Here is a 19,929-nt window from a genome sequence, read left to right on the forward strand (position 1 = left end):
AAGTAAATGTTCTTGCAGAATCTGAGTTTGATGCATTAAAGCCAAGACCAAAGTTACATCAGACAAATATGAAAGTGACTGGGTATTCAGGTACAGACATTCCAGTTAAAGGAACATGTGTGGCAAAAGTATCACACAAAGTTATGGTGCACACTCCTGCACTTGTGGTTGTGCCTAAGGATGTACAGTCAATACATGGTTTATCTGCCTGTGAGAGACTGAATTTGGTGAAAAGAGTATTAGTCCTGGGTAGTGACACACAGTCAGAATACAGTGACTTGATGAAAGAGTATGAGGACTTGTTCAAAGGGCTTGGTTGTCTTCCAGGAGAGCACACGACTAAAATTGACAACACAGTGCCACCCATAGTACATCCATGTAGAAAAGTACCTTTTACATTATGTGATCAACTGAAAACAGAGCTTGACAGAATGGAGCTGTTAGAGGTCATACAAAAAATTGATGAACTGACTGAATGGGTCAATTTGCTTGTCATTGTTGATAAGAAAAATGGAAAACTCAGGATTTGCTTAGGTCCAAGAGCCTTGAATCGGACCACTAAAAGAGAGCATTTCAAATTGCCTACTCGTGAAGAAATTATGTCACAGTTTGCTAATATAAAGTACTTTAGTAAATTAGTTGCATCCTCTGGATTCTGGCAACTTAAACTAGATGAACCGAGTTCAAAGTTGTGTACCTTTAACACTCCTATTGCCCGGAACCGTTTTTTTATGCTTCCATTTGGAATTGTATCAGCTCCTGAAGTGTACCATTAAACTATTCACATGCTGTATGAGCACATTCAGGGCGTAGATACCTCTATGGACCATATTATTGTTTGGGGATCATCTAAACAAGAGCACGATGCCAGACTTAGACAAGTCTTAGAGGCAACACGCAAGGCAAACCTGGAGTTGAATGAACTTACATTTGTGGGTGATATCATCAGCAAAGAGGGTGTGCGTTCTGATCCATTGAAGGTCTCTGCTATTGAGAACATGCCAAGAGCGCAATGTAAAAAGGATGTTCAAAGGTTTATGGGAATGGTCAACTACATGGGAAAATTCATACCCAATTTTTTGGAACAACTTGCTCCATTGAGACAGCTAACAGAAAAGAAAAATGAATGGAGCTGGAATCATGAACAGGAGAGGGCACGGCAAAATCTCAAGAAAGTGCTCACCAAAGAACCTGCGTTGAAATTCTATGATACTGAGAGACTCATCAAAATCTCATGTGATGCATCTCAAGCAGGCTTAGGGGCAGTATTACTCCAGAAACATGATCGGGAATGACTACCAGTGGCATATTATCTCATCCAGAAACAAGATACGCCCAAATTGAAAAAGAATTGCTCAGTATTATGTTTGCTTGTGAGAGATTTCATCAGTTTGTGTCAGGGCAATCTATTGATGTTGAAATCGATCATTTGATTGCATTGTTTAACAAACCTTTAAGTGACTGTCCTTTGCGAATTCAGCGAATGATGATCAAATTGCAAAGATATGCGCTGAATGTGTCATACATACCTGGAAAATTCATGTACACGGCTGACATACTTTCCAGAGCTGTGGATCCAACAACAAAAGACAGTCACAGGAACGTTATTGATGTTCAGGTATTTACTGATGCGGTCATAGAAACTGTACCTGTTGCTCCTAAACAGTTGGAACTGCTGCGTCTTGAGACAGAGAAGGATAAAATTTTCAGTCAAGTAATACAAGTGGTGATGGATGGATGGCCAGATAATAGGCATGACTGTACCTCAGAAGTACAAGAATATTGGAACCACAGATCAGAACTTTCTGTTGTGGATGGGATATTGTACAAAGGTAGCAGAATTATAATTCCTAAAAGTCCCTGAAAGGAAATGCTTGGGAAAATCCATGACGGCCACCTAGGCATTGAAAAGTGGAAGAGAAGGGTGTGGGAAGTGATGTTTTTGCCCAGGATGAATCAAGAAATTGTGGAATTGGTGTCTTCTTGTCGAATATGCTTTAAATAATCTAATCTAATCTAAGTACCAACCTAGCAACCGTAAGAAGCCACTGCATCCACATCCTAGTCCTCAGAGACCTTATCAGAAGGTAGGCATTGATCTGTTTGTAACTGACAACAAAGATTATCTATTAATAAAAAAATTACTACTCGGTGTATTCTGAGGTGTGTGGTTTGGGCAGAACAATAGCAGAGAATGTAATTACATGAAATCAGTTTTTTCCAGACGTGGTGTTCCTGACGAAGTTTTCAGAGACAATGGTCCACAATTCAACGGTGAATGATTGAGACATTTTGTACAGGAATGGGGCTTTGTTCATACAACATCTAGTCCATTTTTCCCCTCAGTCCAACGGATTAGTTGAGAAGTCGGTAGGAACTACCAAGAAACTGATGCACAAAGCAAAAGATAGTGGAGCAACACACATAAAAATTGCTGGTGAATGCAGCAGGCTAGGCAGCATCTATAGGAAGAGGTACAGTTGACGTTTCGGGCCGAGACCCTCCTGGCCTGCTGCGTTCACCAGCAATTATGTGTGTTGCTTGAAATTCCAGCATCTGCAGATTTCCTCATGTTTGCGAAAAGATAGTGGAGGTGATTTTTATAAAGCTTTGCTAGCCTATCGTTGCACTCCATTTGAATGTGGACTTTCACCTGCTCAGCTCTTGCTGGGACGCTGTTTGAGATCCAATCTGCCAATAGATGAGAGCCTTCTGAGAACAGAGGAAAGTGAACAAGTGAAAAGATGGAAAGATGAACACAAAGCAAAGCAGAAAACATACTTTGACAGATGTTCTCGTCCATTACCTGAACTGCACCAAGGAGGTGAAGTGAGGATACAAGACAAAATGAACACATGGACACAGAAAGCTACAGTGCTTGAAGAAGTACAACCCAGATCATACACGGTCCAAACAGAAGAAGGAGCAGTGTTAAGAAGAAATCACAAAGACCTCAAGAAAGAGCCAACTTCGGAGTTTCAGTTAACTGATGCAGACCAGACAAAACATGAAAATAACAATGAAACACAAGAACTGTGTGAACCACTTAAAATGTCTACTCGTGTTCATAAACCACCAGAGAGACTAATACAGACATGTTAAATTATGCATTTGTTTTGATTAATGTTGCTAATTGTTTTTCTTTTTAAGGAAGATGTGGCGATATTATGTGTCAACTAAACAACAGGAATTCTGCAGATGCTGGAAATTCAAGCAACACACACCAAAGTTGCTGGTGAACGCAGCAGGCCAGGCAGCATCTCTAGGAAGAGGTACAGTCGACATTTCAGGCCGAGACCCTTCGTCAGGACCTCGGACTGAAACATCGACTGTACCTCTTCCTAGAGATGCTGCCTGGCCTGCTGCATTCACCAGCAACTTTGATGTGTGTTGTTATGTGTCACGTAGCAGAGTTTGAAGCACACACAGAACTGACAGTATGATCAAGAAGCTTGTATGTTAGACGTGGTTGCTGTTTGCTGTTAAATAAAAGTTCCAGTTATGTTCTTCCAGAATATGTGTCTTTATGAGTAACCCACAGTACGTATAAAGAACACAAGAGTTCCCAACCTTTTTTATGCCATCAACCCTTACCAATAACTGAGGGGTTTGTGGACCCCAGGCTGGGAACCCCTGCTCTATTATGAAACTGACGGTTGGCAGCAATTACTACCCTATTTCGTTTTTCTTTAAAAGGATGCCTTGACTCTATTACATCCACCACAAAAGAACATGCTTATCCCTCTTCCAAAGTACAACTGGAAGTGCTGCAAGGAATATCAACCTAAATAGCATGCTCAGGTCTCTACAGTGAGATGCAAACTGTCCACATTCGGCTGAGGAGCAAGAGCGCTCCCAACTAAGGAACCATTTCTTGGAATCAAAATTGATGGTATGGAGCTTTTGCTAAATTATCACAGAGCCAAAAGCAAAATGGTTGTGCACTCACTGTCACGGTTGGGCAGAAGCTCATTCGATTCCATCCACGTAGATTCAGTCTGGTTTGTGACACTCTTAACACGAACCCAGTAAAGGCTGGAAAAAGACTTGAACCTCTGCGATAGGTCACATGACAGCTTTGTAATGTTGGTGCATTTTTTCACTGGAGTGAATATCCCTTTAGCACTGTTTTAAACAAAATAAAAGAATAAATGGGTGAATCATACTGCAATGCATCAGAACCACTTGAGACTTCTGTGGACAGACTGCCAAAAATTTCAGATAAAACCTACACACAGTAAACTGACCAATTTTCATTTAAATGAAAGAGACAGGTGCAATGTTATCAGACTGATTATTTATAACAGACTCATTTAAATGCATCATTGAACGTTTACAAAACAATACAGACATGAGTATTTTTGTTTCAGCCAACTACAGAATCTTATCATGCTCCTGTGGCCTCATTCAGTAAAGGGCGATAAGATAGCAGATCCTACCGAATAAGCACTTATAGACCCCTACTTAGGCCCTAATATAAAGGCATATCGAGTAATAGAACCATCCAACATGGAAGCAAGCCTTTAGCCCTCCTCCACACAGACCAAGATGTGTCTCCAAGTTAGTCCCATTTGCCGATGTCTTTAAACCTTTCTTTTCCATGTACCTGTCTAAACATCCTTCAAACATTGTAAATACACCTGCTTCTACTGCTCCTGCTACAAGCTCATTCGATATACCCACCATCCTCTGAGTAAAAAACTTGCCTCACATCTCCTTTGAATCTTTCCCCTCTAACCTTAAACTTCTAGCTTTAGACCCCCTACCCTGGGAAAAAGGCTACAACCTACCCTATATACACCCTGATAAGTTTATAAACTTCTTTTAAATTCTTCAGCCTCTTCTGCTTAGCCCCGTTCTATCTAATCCTTCCTTCCCACTCAAGTCCTCCACTCTAGGCAACATCCACGTGAATCTTTACTGCATCTTCTCTAGCTTAATCACATCCTTCCTATAATATGGTGACCAGAACTACATACAATACTCCAACTGCCATCTAACCAATGGTTTCAACAAGAGTAATAAGACATCTCAACTCTTGTACTCCCGCCCACAGTTAATGAATGCAAGTATACTGTACACTTTTTTTCTGCTTAGTCTAACTGTGTTGCCACTTTCTAGGAACCACATACCTACACCCACAGATGTTTCTGTTCAATAACACACCGAGGGTTCTGCCATTGGATACAAATATCTCTGCAGCATTGGGCAAGAGGCTCCAACTGGTAAATGACAGGCGCAATGACACACAAAAGTATGCATTTACAGTATTGATAAAATGGAGGAAAGACTATCTCTTTCCAAGTTAGGATGCTGTGGAAACTGGACAGGACTTATGGGTGGCATGTTCTCTTGCACAGGAAGCATTTGTCCTTCTTGATGATGGAGGTCATTAATTTGAAAGTTGCTGCTGGGGTAGTCTGGGCAAGGGTATTTTACACAGGATACATAATTCAGCTACCCATGGTGGGGAACTGAATATTTAGGGTGTAGAATGGGATACCATTCCAATGGTTGCTTGATATTGTATTGCGAGTTCAAGTTCATAATCAAGGTCAAGTTTTTTGTCAAAAGGTTTATTTTATTATAGAAGTATGTATGTAGAATGCAACTGAGATCTGTCTTCTCCAGATAGCCATGAAATACAGAAAATCCATGGAAGATGTCGAAAGAAAAGTCATCAACACCCGTCCCCTACATGAAATAGAAACAGAAACAGAACTCACAAACCCAACCTCCCCCACCAATTCCTCCCTCACACAAAAACTGACAGATTGTTAGGGGTATAAATTCCATGAAAATTAGCCTTTTGCATCAAGCTTCCTGAATGTTATTGAGTTGTACTTATCTAGGAAAGTTGCAAATTTTCCATCACACACACCTTGTTTAATGGCGCAAAGGTTTGGGAAATGAGGAGATGGGTAACTTAGCACAGGATGCTGTGCCTAAATCATGTTCTTGAAGCTTTAGTACATACCGTATTTGGCTGGTCTAATTGAGTTAAGTTCAATATGGATGGCAGAAGACTTGGTAAGAACATGCAATTGAATGTTGAGTGGTTAGACTCTCTTTTTGTGGAGGTGGACATTGTTTGGCAAAATGTTGCTTGCCACCTACCACACCATGTCTGAATGCTGTCTGGATCTTGCTGTGCAGGTATGGGTTGTGGGAAGAGAAACAAAGCTAGTGTTCGGGTTGTTCTGATGGAGGGTTTTGATCCGACATGTTATCTTGCTTCTCTTCTCACAGGTAGTAGCCTGACCTGCTCAGTATTAATAGCCGTTTTATTTTTTTTTAAATCTTAGATTTCCAGCATCTGCTTTTTTAAATTTTCATTTTCAGTACTGTTGATGGTCATTGTCTTCAAACATCAACTCTGTTTCTATAACTATGGATGTTGCATAGTCCACTGAATGTTTACAGAATTTATTCATTGAGCATGGAATAGGCATCTCCGACCCTTCGAGCCCCGCTACCCAACAACCTACCAATTTTACCCGAGTTTAATCACAGGACAATATACAATGACCAATTAACCGGTCGGTCTTTGGACTACGGGAATAAAACGGAGCTTCTGGAGGAAAGACACACTCATGCAGATCGGAATGTGTAAACATCTCTTCAGAGGACGTCAGAAATGAACTCCAAACTCTGCTGCCCCGAGCTGTAACTGCACCATGCTAACCACTACCTACTGTGGCACATGGTTTTCTGTTTCTATTCCTTGAGAGGTCCAAGCTGAACATGTTAGTTATTGGTGCGGACAGCTCTGTCCATGCCATCACCCAGCACTTTGCTGCTGGTTGAGAACAGTACTTCTGTCTGACGGAAGTTTTTCAATATTCACATAGATTTGGGTTGCAGTATCACCAGGTCTGAACTTTATTTTTTGTTATGCCTGGAGCTACCCTCAGCACTCTCTTATGCATTTCTGACTGAACTAGAGCTGAACCTCTGCTTCGATAGTGAGGGAGACACCAAGCCATGAGACTTCAAATTCTGATAATGTACTTCTATTTTGTCATTGCTGGCCTGCCTTGCTTCAGGGATTCTCAGTTTTGAGCTGTAAGCTCTGTCCTGAGTCTATTGTATTAGCTACACAACATAATGGAGGGCCTGCTTGGTGGTACAAATGGTGCTTTATCCACAAGAATTGTGCAGCACCTGTCACTTTTTCCTCTTTTAGGGAAAGAGGGAAAGACTGTGGTATGTTGAATTACCGGGTGAACGAATATTCTTTGGGGTACTGCAGGTCTGTGTCTTTATTGATGCTTTGCTGCAGCTTGAGTGCTCGATGGGAGACGCCAATGCTTTTTGCTGGTGGGGTGGGTTGTTGCCTTGCTGTTGCTTGTGTGTAGGAGGGGGGAGCTGGGGGTGGTCTTTGGGGTTCTAACATTTAACTGTCATTCATTCTTTGGGGCACTCCTCTGTTTTCATGGATCTTTGCAAAGAAGAAAAAAATCAGGATGTATATTGTATACATTTCTTTGACATTAAATGTACCAGTTGAACCTAATGCGAAAGACATGCATCTGTCACACATAGCCAAATGATAGAAAGACCAGGTAGTTTCATTCTTTGTCCTGCTTCTCTCAGGATGAGACACAGAGCGCAGTATGGCCACCTTCCCCTTCAGGGATCTTTCAATTAGATAAGTGGTGGAGTTACAAGCCACGTGACATTGTACATTCAAATCCCTCACCCACAGTGCATTCAATGTCCTTTCTCATTCCAAATGTTGTTACGGAGAAGAAGCGAGTCACTGGCCAAGGAAGGTGGTAGGTATTAATGAGGAGGAAATGTCGCCATTTATATTTGTCTGATGGATACTTTATTGAGCTTGCTGGCATTACTATCATCAAATAACGATGTAATTGCTGAGGATTGCCGGGTATAACTCCCCTCACCTACATTTTTTTGCCCTATGTATGTCTTTTGAGCCTTTTCTTTTTGCTTTCTTGGTTGAATATTATCAAGATGAGCATCAAAGTTCCAGAAAGGCCAATGGAACACAAGAGGCACATAAAAACTGGTGTGTTGAATATTCACAACACAGAAGAGAAGCAGAAAATGTGTTGTGGTATTGATCAGCAACCCAACTATAAAGACTAACCCTAACCCATCCACCAATGGCACATATTGGGTTTTATGTGATGAATTGCAACTGTTCCTTTAGTTTATTTAGCAATACAGCCTCAACTCATGTTTTAAGTACAGAAGTCTGAAGGCACAAACTCAGCGATTCAGAAACAGCTTCTTCCCCTCTGCTATCCAATTTATAAATGGACATTGAACCCATGAACACAAACTCATCAGTTTTTTTTTAAATTTCTGTTTTTGCACTACTTATTTTAACAATTTAATACACACACTATATATATATATATATTAGACACACTTACTGTAATTCATTTTTAAAAATATATTTATCATAGCAACACACCACAAAATGCTGATGGAACGCAGCAGGCCAGGCAGCATCAAGTAAGCATCAAGAAGTAAAGTCGACGTTTAGGGCTGAGACCCTTCGTCAGGACTAACTGAAAGAAAAGATAGTAAGAGATTTGAAAGTGGGAGGGGACTGGGGAGATCCGAAATGATAGGAAAAGATGGGGGGGGGGATTAAGCTAACAGCTGGAAAGTTGATTGGCAAAAGAGACACAGAGCTGGAGAAGGGGGAGAATCATGGGACAGGAGGCCAAGGAGAAAGAAAGGGGGAGGGGAGCCCAGAGGAAGATGGAGAGCAGACTAGGAGTGATAGTGAGAGGGACACAGAGAGAAAAAAAAAGGGGGGAATAATAAATAAATAAGAGATGGGGTAAGAAGGGGAGGAGGGGCATTAACGGAAGTTAGAGAAATCGATGTTCATGCCATCAGGTTGGAGGCTACCCAGACGGAATATAAGGTGTTGTTCCTCCAACCTAAGTGTGGCTTCATCTTGACAGTAGAGGAGGCCATGGATTGACGTATCAGAATGGGATTGGGATGTGGAATTAAAATGGGTGGCCACTGGGAGATCCAGCTTTCTCTGGCAGACACAGCGGAGGTGTTCAGTGAAACGGTCTCCCAGTCTGTGTCTGGTCTTGCCAATATACAGAAGGCCACATCGGGAGCACTGGACGCAGTATATCACACCAGCAGACTCACAGGTGAAGTGCCGCCTCACCTGGAAGGACTGTCTGGGGCCCTGAATGGTGGTAAGGGAGGAAGTGTAAGGGCATGTGTAGCACTTGTTCCACTTACAAGGATAAGTGCCAGGAGGGAGATCAGTGGGAAGGGATGGGGGGGACGAAGGGACAAGGGAGTCGCGTAGGGAGCGATCCCTGCAGAAAGCAGAAAGTGGGTGGGGGGGGGGGGAGGGAAAGATGCGCTTAGTGGTGGGTGGTGGAAGTTACAGAGGATTAGATGTTCGACCTGGAGGCTGGTGGGGTGGTAGGTGAGGACAAGGGGAACCCTATCCCTAGTGGGGTGGCAGGAGGATGGGGGGAGAGCAGATGTGCATGAAATAGGAGAGATGCGTTTGAGAGCAGAATTGATGGTGGAGGAAGGGAAGCCCATTCTTTAAAAAAGGAAGACATCTCCTTCGTCCTGGAATGAAAAGCCTCATCCTGAAAGCAGATGTGGCGGAGACAGAGGAATTGCGAGAAGGGGATGGCATTTTTGCAAGAAATAGAGTGGAAAGAGGAATAGTCCAGGTAGCTGTGAGAGTCCGTAGGCTTATAGTAGACATCAGTAGATAAGTTGTCTCCAGAGATAGAGAAAGAAAGATCTAGAAAGGGGAGAGAGGTGTCGGAAATGGACCAGGTAAACTTGAGGGCAGGGTGAAAGTTGGAGGCACAGTTAATGAAGTCAACGAGCTCAGCATGTGTGCAGGAAGCAGTGCCAATGCAGTTGTCGATGTAGCAAAGGAAAAGTGGGGGACAGATACCAGTATAGGATTGGAACATGGACTGTTCCACAAAGCCAACAAAAAGGCAGGCATAGCTGGGGTCCATATGGGTGCCCATGGCTACACCTTTAGTTTGGAGGAAGTGGGAGGAGCCAAAGGAGAAATTATTAAGAGTAAGGACTAATTCCGCTAGATGGAGCAGAGTGGTGGTAGAGAGGAACTGGTTAGGTCTGGAATCTAAAAAGAAGCAGAGAGCTTTGAGACCTTCCTGGTGGGGGATGGAGGTATACAGTATAGGGACTAGACATTCATGGTGAAAATAAGGCAGTGGAGGCCAGGGACCTCAAAATCATCGAAAAATTTCAGAGCGTGAGAAGTGTCATGAACGTAGATGGGAAGGGATTGAACAAGGGGGGATAAAACAGTGTCGAGGTATGCAGAAATGAGTTCAGTGGGGCAGGAGCAAACTGAGACAACCGGTCTGCCTGGACAGGCAGGTTTGTGGATCTTTGGTAGGAGGTCGAAATTGAAAGTGCAGGGTGTGGGAACTATGAGGTTGGTAGCAGTGGATGGGAGATCCCCAGAGCTGATAAGGTTGGTGATCGATGGTGTGATATTTATCATATATTGCATTGTACTGCTGCAGCAAAGTTAACAAATTTCACAAATTATGCCAGTGATATTAAACCTGATTTTGGTTCTGTTCTCCACAAGATCGAACACAGAACAGTACAGAATAGGAAACGGCCCTTCAGCCCACAATGCTGTGTCAAACTAATTAAACTAGTAATTAAAAGCCTAACTAAATGATTCCTTCTGCCTACACAAGTCTATATTTCTTTATTCTCTGCATATTCTCTGCCTAAGATCCTCTTAAATGCCTTTATTGTATTTGCCCCCACTACAACCCCTGGTAGTGTATTCCAGGCACCTACCGCTCTATCTAAAAAAAACCAACTTGCCCCACATATCTCTTTGGAATATACTTACTCTCATCCAAATGCTTTCACTCTACTATTTCAACACCGGTTGAAAGATACCTGCTGTCTACTCTATCTAAACCTCTTGTAATCTTATAACTAAATGAGTGACATAATTTAAATCCCAGCAGCAACTTCAGTAGCAACCATAAATGGGCAAGAAGTATCTTAGCACTGATACCTACACCACTGACGACCACCTACGAAAATGTAAAGCATTCACCAGAGTAGTTCTGCACGGCCTCTCCGGTGATGAATATCTGTTATCTGTCAAGTAGGGGACCCATGCACAATTCTGATTTGATGGAGACAGACGTGACTGCGTAGCGGAACATCTGGAAAACTTCTGAAATGTCTGCTTTGCTACCGCTGCTACTGTGGTGGTAACCGGAATCTCTGGAGCTGAAGGCCTTGAATTCCTCGGCTTTGCGTGTTTCAGCCATCGGGGAGAGGTCGAAGGTGCTCGGCAGAGGATGGTGCTCGGAAGGTTGTATCGGAGAGGCTGATGGGCAGCTCGGAGTTTTCCAACGGATGGACTCAGGGTCAGCTGGGGTTGGCTGCTTCCAAGGTATCGGCAAGTTGACGGTGCCTGGTGGTTTATGGCAGGGAGTTTCTCCCTTTTGCTGCCGCTATCGGAGACTCGGGAGTCGATTGACTCAGGGACTTTGAGACAATTTTTTTTTTACTGTGCCTATGGATTGTTCTTCATCAAATTATGGTATTGCTTTGCACTGCTGTAACGATATGTTATAATTATGTGGTTCTGTCAGTGTTAGTCTTTGGTCTGTCTTGTTTTCTGTGATATCACTCCGGAGGAACATTGTATCATTTCTTAATGCATGTATGCATTTCTAAATGACAATAAAAGTGGACTGAGTGTTCTCATAATCTAAAAAAAATAATTAATATAGAAACTGGTGCTTACTTCAAGTTGCAGGCCTCAACTGTGTATCGTGTGTCTGGGGGTGACTCAGCTCCTGGTTTCCATGTCACAATATACCAAAAGTTTTCTGAAATTAAACTCACATTCTGTGGCGCTTCCAGCTGACTGAAAACTAAAGAGTAAATGCATGATAAGATTATCAATACAAAAAGTCAATGCATATTTCACAGTATACAAATTTTTACCACAAAGCATAAAACAAACTGCTGAAGGAACTCATCGAGCCAGGCAGCAGCTATGGAGGCAAAGATATGGGTGATGTTTCAAGTCAAAATCCTGAATCAAGGAGTATAAAGGGGAGGGAGCCAGTACAAAGAAGTGAGTGGGAGGGAAGAAGCAGCAGCTGGCAAGTGATAGGTGGATCTAGGTGAGGAATAGTTAATGGACTGATGAAGCCAGGACGAGGTGGAGATAGTGACAGAGATGGGAAAAGATAAGTGGAGCCAACAGGGGACTGCAGACTGTGGGATTTGATAAGATAGGTAGGGGGTAAGTGGAACCAGACAAGGAATTGATGGTGGGCAGATGAGAGCAACAGGGGAAGGGGATGGGAGACACAGAGGGTTGAGTGTGTGGATGATAGGTAGATGAAACCAGGTAGAGAAGAGGAAAGAAATGGTAACAAGGGCTTGTAGGGTGAAAGGCTTTAGTAGAGTGAGGTTACGTGAGTGGACCCGAGTGGAACAGGAGAGAAGGGACAGAGGGGTGCAGGTTATCTGAATTGGCAAGTTCAGTGATCATACCTTTGGTTTGTAGACTACCCAGGTGGAATATAAGGTGCTGCCCCTATACTTTGTGATTGGCCTCACCCTGGCAGTGGACGAGGCCGAGGACAAACAGGTCAGTAAATGAACGAGGAGATGAGTCAAAGTAGCTTGCAACCAGAAACTCAAGATAGCAATTGTGGAAAGAATGCAGATGCCCGAGTCTTTTGTGTCTCCATCTTTTTAAAAACACACTTTAAGCAGCTTTCTGATCAGGGATGAATATCTCAGACTGAACATACTAGTCTGGAATGGAACATGAAACACCAGAGGCAAAGAAGAAAAGGCAGATATTAAAACAAATATGAAAGGTTGAACAGTATGATTGCCCTTTAGTTGAACAGAAGTTGAATTATTAAAATAATATGAACAATTCAAACTTACCATTTAAACAGAGATTCATGAATATCAGTACCCAAACCACTGATTTAATCATCCTGCTAGAGTCCCATAAAGCTGACTGTTCTTCATTGACATCTTAAAGCCTTTGGAATGAATGAGAGAAATAATTGTTGGGGCTTGCATTTGAATTTTTGCAGTATGAAACTGTTTTACAAAACTACAGGAGATGGAAGACTAGGAAGCAATTTGGACTTACTTCACTAGATCCTCTCCAGTTTTTCCGTAGACTATTTAGGTCAGAGTATCCAAGCCCCAATGATGTTTGAAACATGCAAATTAAATTATATATGAATATAATGTAGACTGGTTCATGTTGCATAAATTTGCAGAATTCGATTTTACTTATAATTTTCTTTTAAGAATGGTAATTATTATGGATTCAGCAGTTACAGAATCATGTGGCTATGGCAGGTATTAATTCAAGCAAGCACCAGTGTTCAGTTAAACATGCTGCAATGTAAATTCAAACTTTAAAGTTCAAAGTAAATTTTTTATCCAAGTACACATACGTCACATATACAACCCTGAGATTCATTTTCTTGCATGTACACTCAGTAAGTCCAATAACCATAATAGAAACAATGAGAAACCGCACCAACAGGACAGACAACCAGTGCGCAAAAGACAATAAACTGTACAAGTACAAAAAGAGGGGGAAAGAAAGCAATAAACATTGAAAACGTAAGATGAACAGCACTTGAAAGCAAGTCCATAGATTGTGGGAACAATTCAGTGATAGGGCAAGTGAAGTTGAGTGAAGTTATCCTCTCTGGTTCAAGAGGCATTGTTGAGGGGCAATAACTGTTCCTGAACCTAATGGTGAGAGTCCTGAGGCTTCTGTACCTTCTTCCTGATGACAGCAGCAAGAAGTATGGCCTGGGTGGTGGAGGTCCCTGATGATGGATACTGTTTTCTTGTGACAGTGCTACAGGACAGGTTCTCTGAAATGTTAATGCTGAGGAATTTAAAGTTGCTGACCCTCTCCCCTAATAAGTACTGGCTCACGGACTTCCGGTTTCCTCCTCCAGAAGTCAATAATCAGCTTCTTGGTCTTGCTGACATTAAGTAAGAGGCCGTTACTGGGGTATCACTCAGCTAGATTTTCAATCTCTCTCGTGTGCTGATTTGTTACCACCTTTGATTTGGCCTATGACAGTGGTGTCATCAGCAAACTTAAGTATGGCATTGGTATTGTGCTTAGCCACACAGTCATAAGTGTAAAGCACCTGTACTGATGAAGTTTATGGAGGAGATGCTGTTGCCAATCTGAACTGACTAGGGTCTGCAAGTGAGGAAATTGAGGATCCAGTTGCACAAGGAGGCATATCCAAGATATGTATCATTAATCTACCAACTGGTAGTTGGCAAGTTGCTTTGTCCAGAAACACTTGGTATATTTTCCCAATGTTAGCTGCACATAAATGAAGCCAAAAGAAGATGAGCTGATCATTTCTGAGAATTAAAATTGTAGATTTTTACCAATAGCTTTCTTTACACCAGATGCCTTATCATCCCACTGCTCCCTAACCCCACAAAAGTATGTACTTTAAGTACAATCTGTAAAATTCAAATGTTCAAATATTTTTATAAACTTCAAAAACATTTTGAAAAATGTTTTCCTTCTATTACAAATTCTTTTTTTAAAAAAAGCAAATTAGTTTGACCACATTTGAGGTAAACAATGGTGCTTCCTGCTTTGCGAACTTCATTTAAAATGATTAGACTGGCAGGTTCTGGAAGTAAAATAGAGAATGATGATGAAGAAATTTATTTTATATCATCACAGTGAGACTGTCATAATTAAAATGGTCACACAATGGTGGATGGCAACAGCCACTGATTTAGTTATGCTGTGTTGCAACATTTGCATTTATTCTTATTTTGAAAGCCGTGTTTAGTTTGTTTCCAAAGTTATAACAGAGTAAACATGTTATCAGAAAGAAGCTCAGCTAACCAACAAAATTTGCATTTGCCCATCAGTATGTTTGGCTACAGAGAATTTTGCTCCTCATTCCATTGAGTAAAACAACTTCCTGAACATATCTGGACAAGTCTCACATCCAGTCAATTTTATTTCCAGCACTTTCTGGTGGGGCCTAAAATGAGCACAGACCATATTAAAGAAACAGATACTTTAGTGTTCAAATAAAAACAAAGATGTAAAATGTTATACTGGCAATCCTCCAAGAGGACATAACCTTGTTATGGTTTTGAAGTTTGCATGCCTTAATGACCTGGAGAGCTTTGTTGGCTAGAATCAGGGCCTTGTGCTTTGGCTTTTGATAGAGTTACTCTTGTCAAACAGGTCAAAGAGTAGAAGCCTAAATATGGGTAGTCCACTGGTCCTACAGTTTTGGGGGTTCAGCTCAGGGCTATCAACTCTGACTGATCGAAAACTTGTTACGGAAACAGCAATGAAGATTCCTCCTACAGACAGATGGAGGAACTTCATTACTGCCCTAAACGGCAGCAGCATAATATAGGCAATGTAATGTACACTTTAGTACTTCATGGTTAGGGCAGAGGTGGAGAACTATGTTTTGGTCACCACACTATAGAAGGTAGTGAATGCACGGGAGTGGGTATAGAGGAGATTCACTGGAATGTTAAGAAGAAATTAATTAGGATGTACTTATGAAGAGAGATTGGAGCCAAGGAGGCTGAAAAGGGATCTAAACGAGGAATTATGAAAGGCTCTAGTAGAAAGAAACCTTTCTTTAGATCAAACACGTCTGAAACTGCAGTGTTTTGGATTAAGATATGGGACTTAAAGGTAGAATAACTGGGAACAGAAACACACACAGGCTGATAGGGATAGAGATAGGAACTCTCATAACATTTCAGAAGTAATTATCAAGAGATAGAAGGCTATGGGTCAAGAGCTGGTAAATGGATAGGTCCATGTCAATACTGTTTTCCACAAGGATTGTGTCTGCTATTTTAAAAGAGGTGTTCACCTGATTGGTTCAAATTTATATTCATCTACTGAAATCTGTACTTGTTCTTGATTCCATATTTTCTATATCTACAAATGTAGATTCTGAACTTAAACTAAAAAAAACCTATTTTACTTGAAAAGCAGACATAAAATGCTCTAAAATGCCACAGAGTGACAAGTAATTTCTAAAAATGAATGGATTTACGCTATCAAGTTCTTCATCAAAAGACATCTGATACGTTCATCACCATTTCCAAATAAAACCACAGTTGCCTTCTCTGTCATCTGACTTTATATTTTTCTCCATTTCAATAGATGTTATTGATGCTAGGTTACCAGAGGAAAGTGTTTTGTTTTGATCCTGCTGATTAATTTACATTCTGTTACACTTCCATTCTTCTACTTTATAAATTTTAGTTATACTTACGTATTTTGATGTCTGCATTATAGGGCTGTGACAATATTTTAGGCCATTGGTAAACAGTTGATAATCTTTTGAATTTATGTGAAGTGAAGTAGGATCTTCATGCACCCGATCAGTGTGTCTGTATATTTTTTTCTCTCTGTCGACTGAATTTTATCTCATGTACGGTTAACCAGGTTATTATGGCCTTTTGTTACTCTTCCATTACCAATATTTTTCCCTTTCTCACTTGTGTTTTTTTGTCTCTCTCCTTGACACTCTTTCCCTGGTCCTGTCACTGATAATTGTTCCCGTCAATGATACCTCTTGGTATTCACCCAAAGAAAGTTGCTTCTGAGTTGGCTGTCCATCAAAAAACTAAAATAATTTAGCAATAGCAAGCTACTGTCCATCATAGATATTCCCTTAGCTATCTCCACTCATCCTCTTTCTGCAAAATAAAACACGTTTGCTCCAAGTTTGCTTCATTTTGATGAAAGGCCATCAATGTGAACTCTATCTCAGAGATATTGCCATTGATTGAGTATTTCCTGCATTTTATGCTTTTATTTTAGATATCCTGTATCTGTTGTTTTCCCCCCTTTTCCATCATTAACAGGAATCCCCTCAGCATTTTTTAAAACTATTTTTACAGTTGAAAAAGGTTCTAGTGCTTTCCCAGTGTATATAACGAATAAACTCTTCTCCGGTTTCCAGCCAGGTACGGGGATCCCTGAAGATGGCAGACTTTGTCATTCAAATATCAGTTATAATCAATACCTGTACCCAGCTAGAAGCTCAAGAAGTGCTTATACATAATTTTACTGTTTTAAAACAAGCGACATCTGTATTCTAATTATCAACCATTATCGAGACAAGTAAAATTGAGACTGCTATGATCAAAATACTTTTTGTTCTTATGGAATACACTTTAGAGGTTGAAGAAGTACTGTGATTAGTATTATATATCTATAGCATCGTACATAGTTTGCAAGATCAATAAAGTCCAAACTATTTTCCTATCTACATTCTATAACATCTCAAAAGTATTATAATGTGTGGAAGTGATAGTGTGTGAAATATCTAAATCGTAAGAGCAGACTCCAGTGACTCCACTACCTTGGGAAAGAGTTTGTTGCAGGTGCTGTTTAAATGGTAGCCTTTTTGCAACACAACAAGAAATTTATTTATTGAGATACAGTGCAGAATAGGCCCTTCTAGCATTTTGAGCCGCGTCACCCAGCAATCCCCTGATTTAATGCTAGCCTAATCATAGGAAATTTACAATAACCAATTAACCTACCAAATGGTAGGTCTTTGGACTGTGGGAGGAAGCAGTGGGAATTGAACCCAAGTCTGGTACTGTAAAGCATTGTCCTGACCACTACCATGCCTCCCAAGTTCTTTGAGCCTATGCTTCCTAGTACAATTTTCTCTCCTCACAGCATCACACACTTTTAATGTGAAGGTTTTAAAAAAAAATGCCACTTGTTAGAGGAAATACTGGTGAACATTTCAGAGAACTGGCAACAGGTGAAAGTTGAAAACAATGAACATACTGTCCCAGAAAATAATGGGTTAGGAAACAGAGCAACCAGATCACTTAGGAAATGATTACTCCTACTGGTTTGATGCAGCAAAGATTGTATTTGTTTCCATATACATATTGGCACAAGACCAAAATATAACTTATTTTGTTGCATAAGTACTGCACAACAAAGAATGATGTTAGATTGGAGGGCAATGTGCTTCTTCTGTTAATTCACTTTATAATAATACAAGTCAATTTGTTTTTAGTACTTCAGTCATGGAAGATAGAGTAGGGCATGGGCCAAGTTGCTGCGTGGCTCCATTAGTCTATGAAACGTTTGCAATATTGAATGAAAGCTTTAAACAACATTTAACAAGCTCTTTTCTTTTAGTTGGCCGACAAATTTGGAAGTGGGAGTGTACGAGGATGCATGTTGTCCAGATGTATTATACTTAGCAATTCTCCATAATTTGATTTCTGAACAAATTCAGAACTGAGCATTATTTCCATGTGGAACTAATCGAATGACATTTAGAAGGGCACGAGAAAGTAGAATTTGAAAATCAATGGATATATTTTAAATCTAAGAAAGAGTATATAACTTACTTTTACTGATGTTCTTTCATTCTGCCACAGCAATAAAGCAGCAGCGAACATGAGACAATTGTCCGAATTATTTTGTTACAACGACTGCGGTGTCTTTTATTATCTTTCTATTCCCTTAACAAAACGTAACGCTGAATTTCTCCTGAAGATGTAAAATTCCCCTATACAACGCTGGAATAAATCCATCACACGTACTTCTTCCTTAACCTCCAGAGTTGTACCTTACCTTTAAATTCAGCGTTACTTTCTGGCAAATGAGGACCGCCGCTGTTTTCAGTCTCGAGTAGATATTAATATCCTCCCGCTGCACATTTCCGTGAATAGATACGCCTTCGTGCATGTTGTTAATACTTGCTGTCCCATTTCCTGGATACCAATCAGAAGTCTCATCTTTGCCCCAAAGCACCTGGAGGCGGCACCTTGGCGGAATAGAAATAACAATGATATTGAACAACAACACACAAAAGTTGCTGGTAAACGCAGCGGGCCAGGCGGTATCTCTAGGAAGAGGTACAGTGTGACGCTCGGAGGACGTGGTCGATAGCCCGCCCCTGCATTTCTAATGACCAGTACTGTTCATTGTTCTTGTGTTAAAATGCTTTTGAGGGATTGTGGTGGGAAGTTCCAGTTCATTTATTGTTACATTTTAGCTTGGGCTATAGTATAGCCGCTATACAGTTATTTGCTTGTGCATTTGTGGGTCCCCATAACTGTAACCGCTGTGGGTGATGGTCACCTCCCCGTCTGTGTGAGACTATTCGGGTGCCGTAAAAACTCACTCAAAGACTGTTTGGGTTCACTCTCTGGGTCAAAGTGCACTCTCTGTTTCGTGTTTATCACAGTAAAATGGTTGCTGCGTTAACGAGCTTCCTCGTCTGTCATTATGGACCAAATGCTCGCCACAATATTACCCCATCCTAGATATGTAAATCTTAATACTCAAAAACACTCCTGTGGTGATTTTCGTTTCTTTGATGTCAATTTCTGAAGCTAAATTTATTTCACTCTTGCAGCAGGTGATCACAAGCACGGTTTCACTACAATGAAAACAAGTTCAACTACTTGCCCATTTGCTTAAAAACAATAAAGCAGAGGCTGGAAATCTCGAGCATCGCAAACACAAAATGCTCAGGTGCTCTGCAGGTCCGAGGACGTCCTTGGAAATAAACAAACAGTAGACTTACCGGGCAGAGATCCTTCATCAGGACTAGAAAGAGAGCGGGAAAAAGCCAGAAGCAGATAATAGGGGGAAGGGGAAGGAGTATAACTAGAAGATGATAGGTGAAGCCAGGTGAGTGGAGAAGTGGGGGGGGGGAGGAATGAAGTAAGAAGCTAGGAGGTGATAGATGAAAAAGGTTAGGGGCTGGATATGAAGGAATTTGATAGGTCTGCAGAGTGGACCATGGAAGAAAGGGAAAGAGGGAGCACCTGGGGGAGGTGATGGGCAGGCGAGAAGAGGTAGGGAGGCAGACT

The 19,929-nt window shown here is 41.2% G+C and overlaps 1 protein-coding gene across 1 annotated transcript in view; it reads right to left on the reverse strand.

Moving 5' to 3' along the window:
* Positions 1–18,746, reverse strand: part of LOC140204541 (interleukin-20 receptor subunit alpha-like) — a 46,923-nt gene extending 28,177 nt beyond the window's left edge. Inside the window, exons 1-4 of the mRNA XM_072271253.1 lie at positions 18,683–18,746; positions 12,961–13,061; positions 11,795–11,924; positions 3,950–4,125 (exon numbers count right to left, since the gene is read on the reverse strand). Coding sequence (XP_072127354.1) covers positions 3,950–4,125; positions 11,795–11,924; positions 12,961–13,012 — 358 coding nt within the window. The 5' untranslated portion in view covers positions 13,013–13,061; positions 18,683–18,746. The remainder of the gene's footprint in view (positions 1–3,949; positions 4,126–11,794; positions 11,925–12,960; positions 13,062–18,682) is intronic.
* Between the last annotated feature and the right edge of the window lie 1,183 nt (positions 18,747–19,929).

Source organism: Mobula birostris, chromosome 10, assembly GCF_030028105.1.
Source record: "Mobula birostris isolate sMobBir1 chromosome 10, sMobBir1.hap1, whole genome shotgun sequence".
Classification (NCBI taxonomy): domain Eukaryota; kingdom Metazoa; phylum Chordata; class Chondrichthyes; order Myliobatiformes; family Myliobatidae; genus Mobula; species Mobula birostris.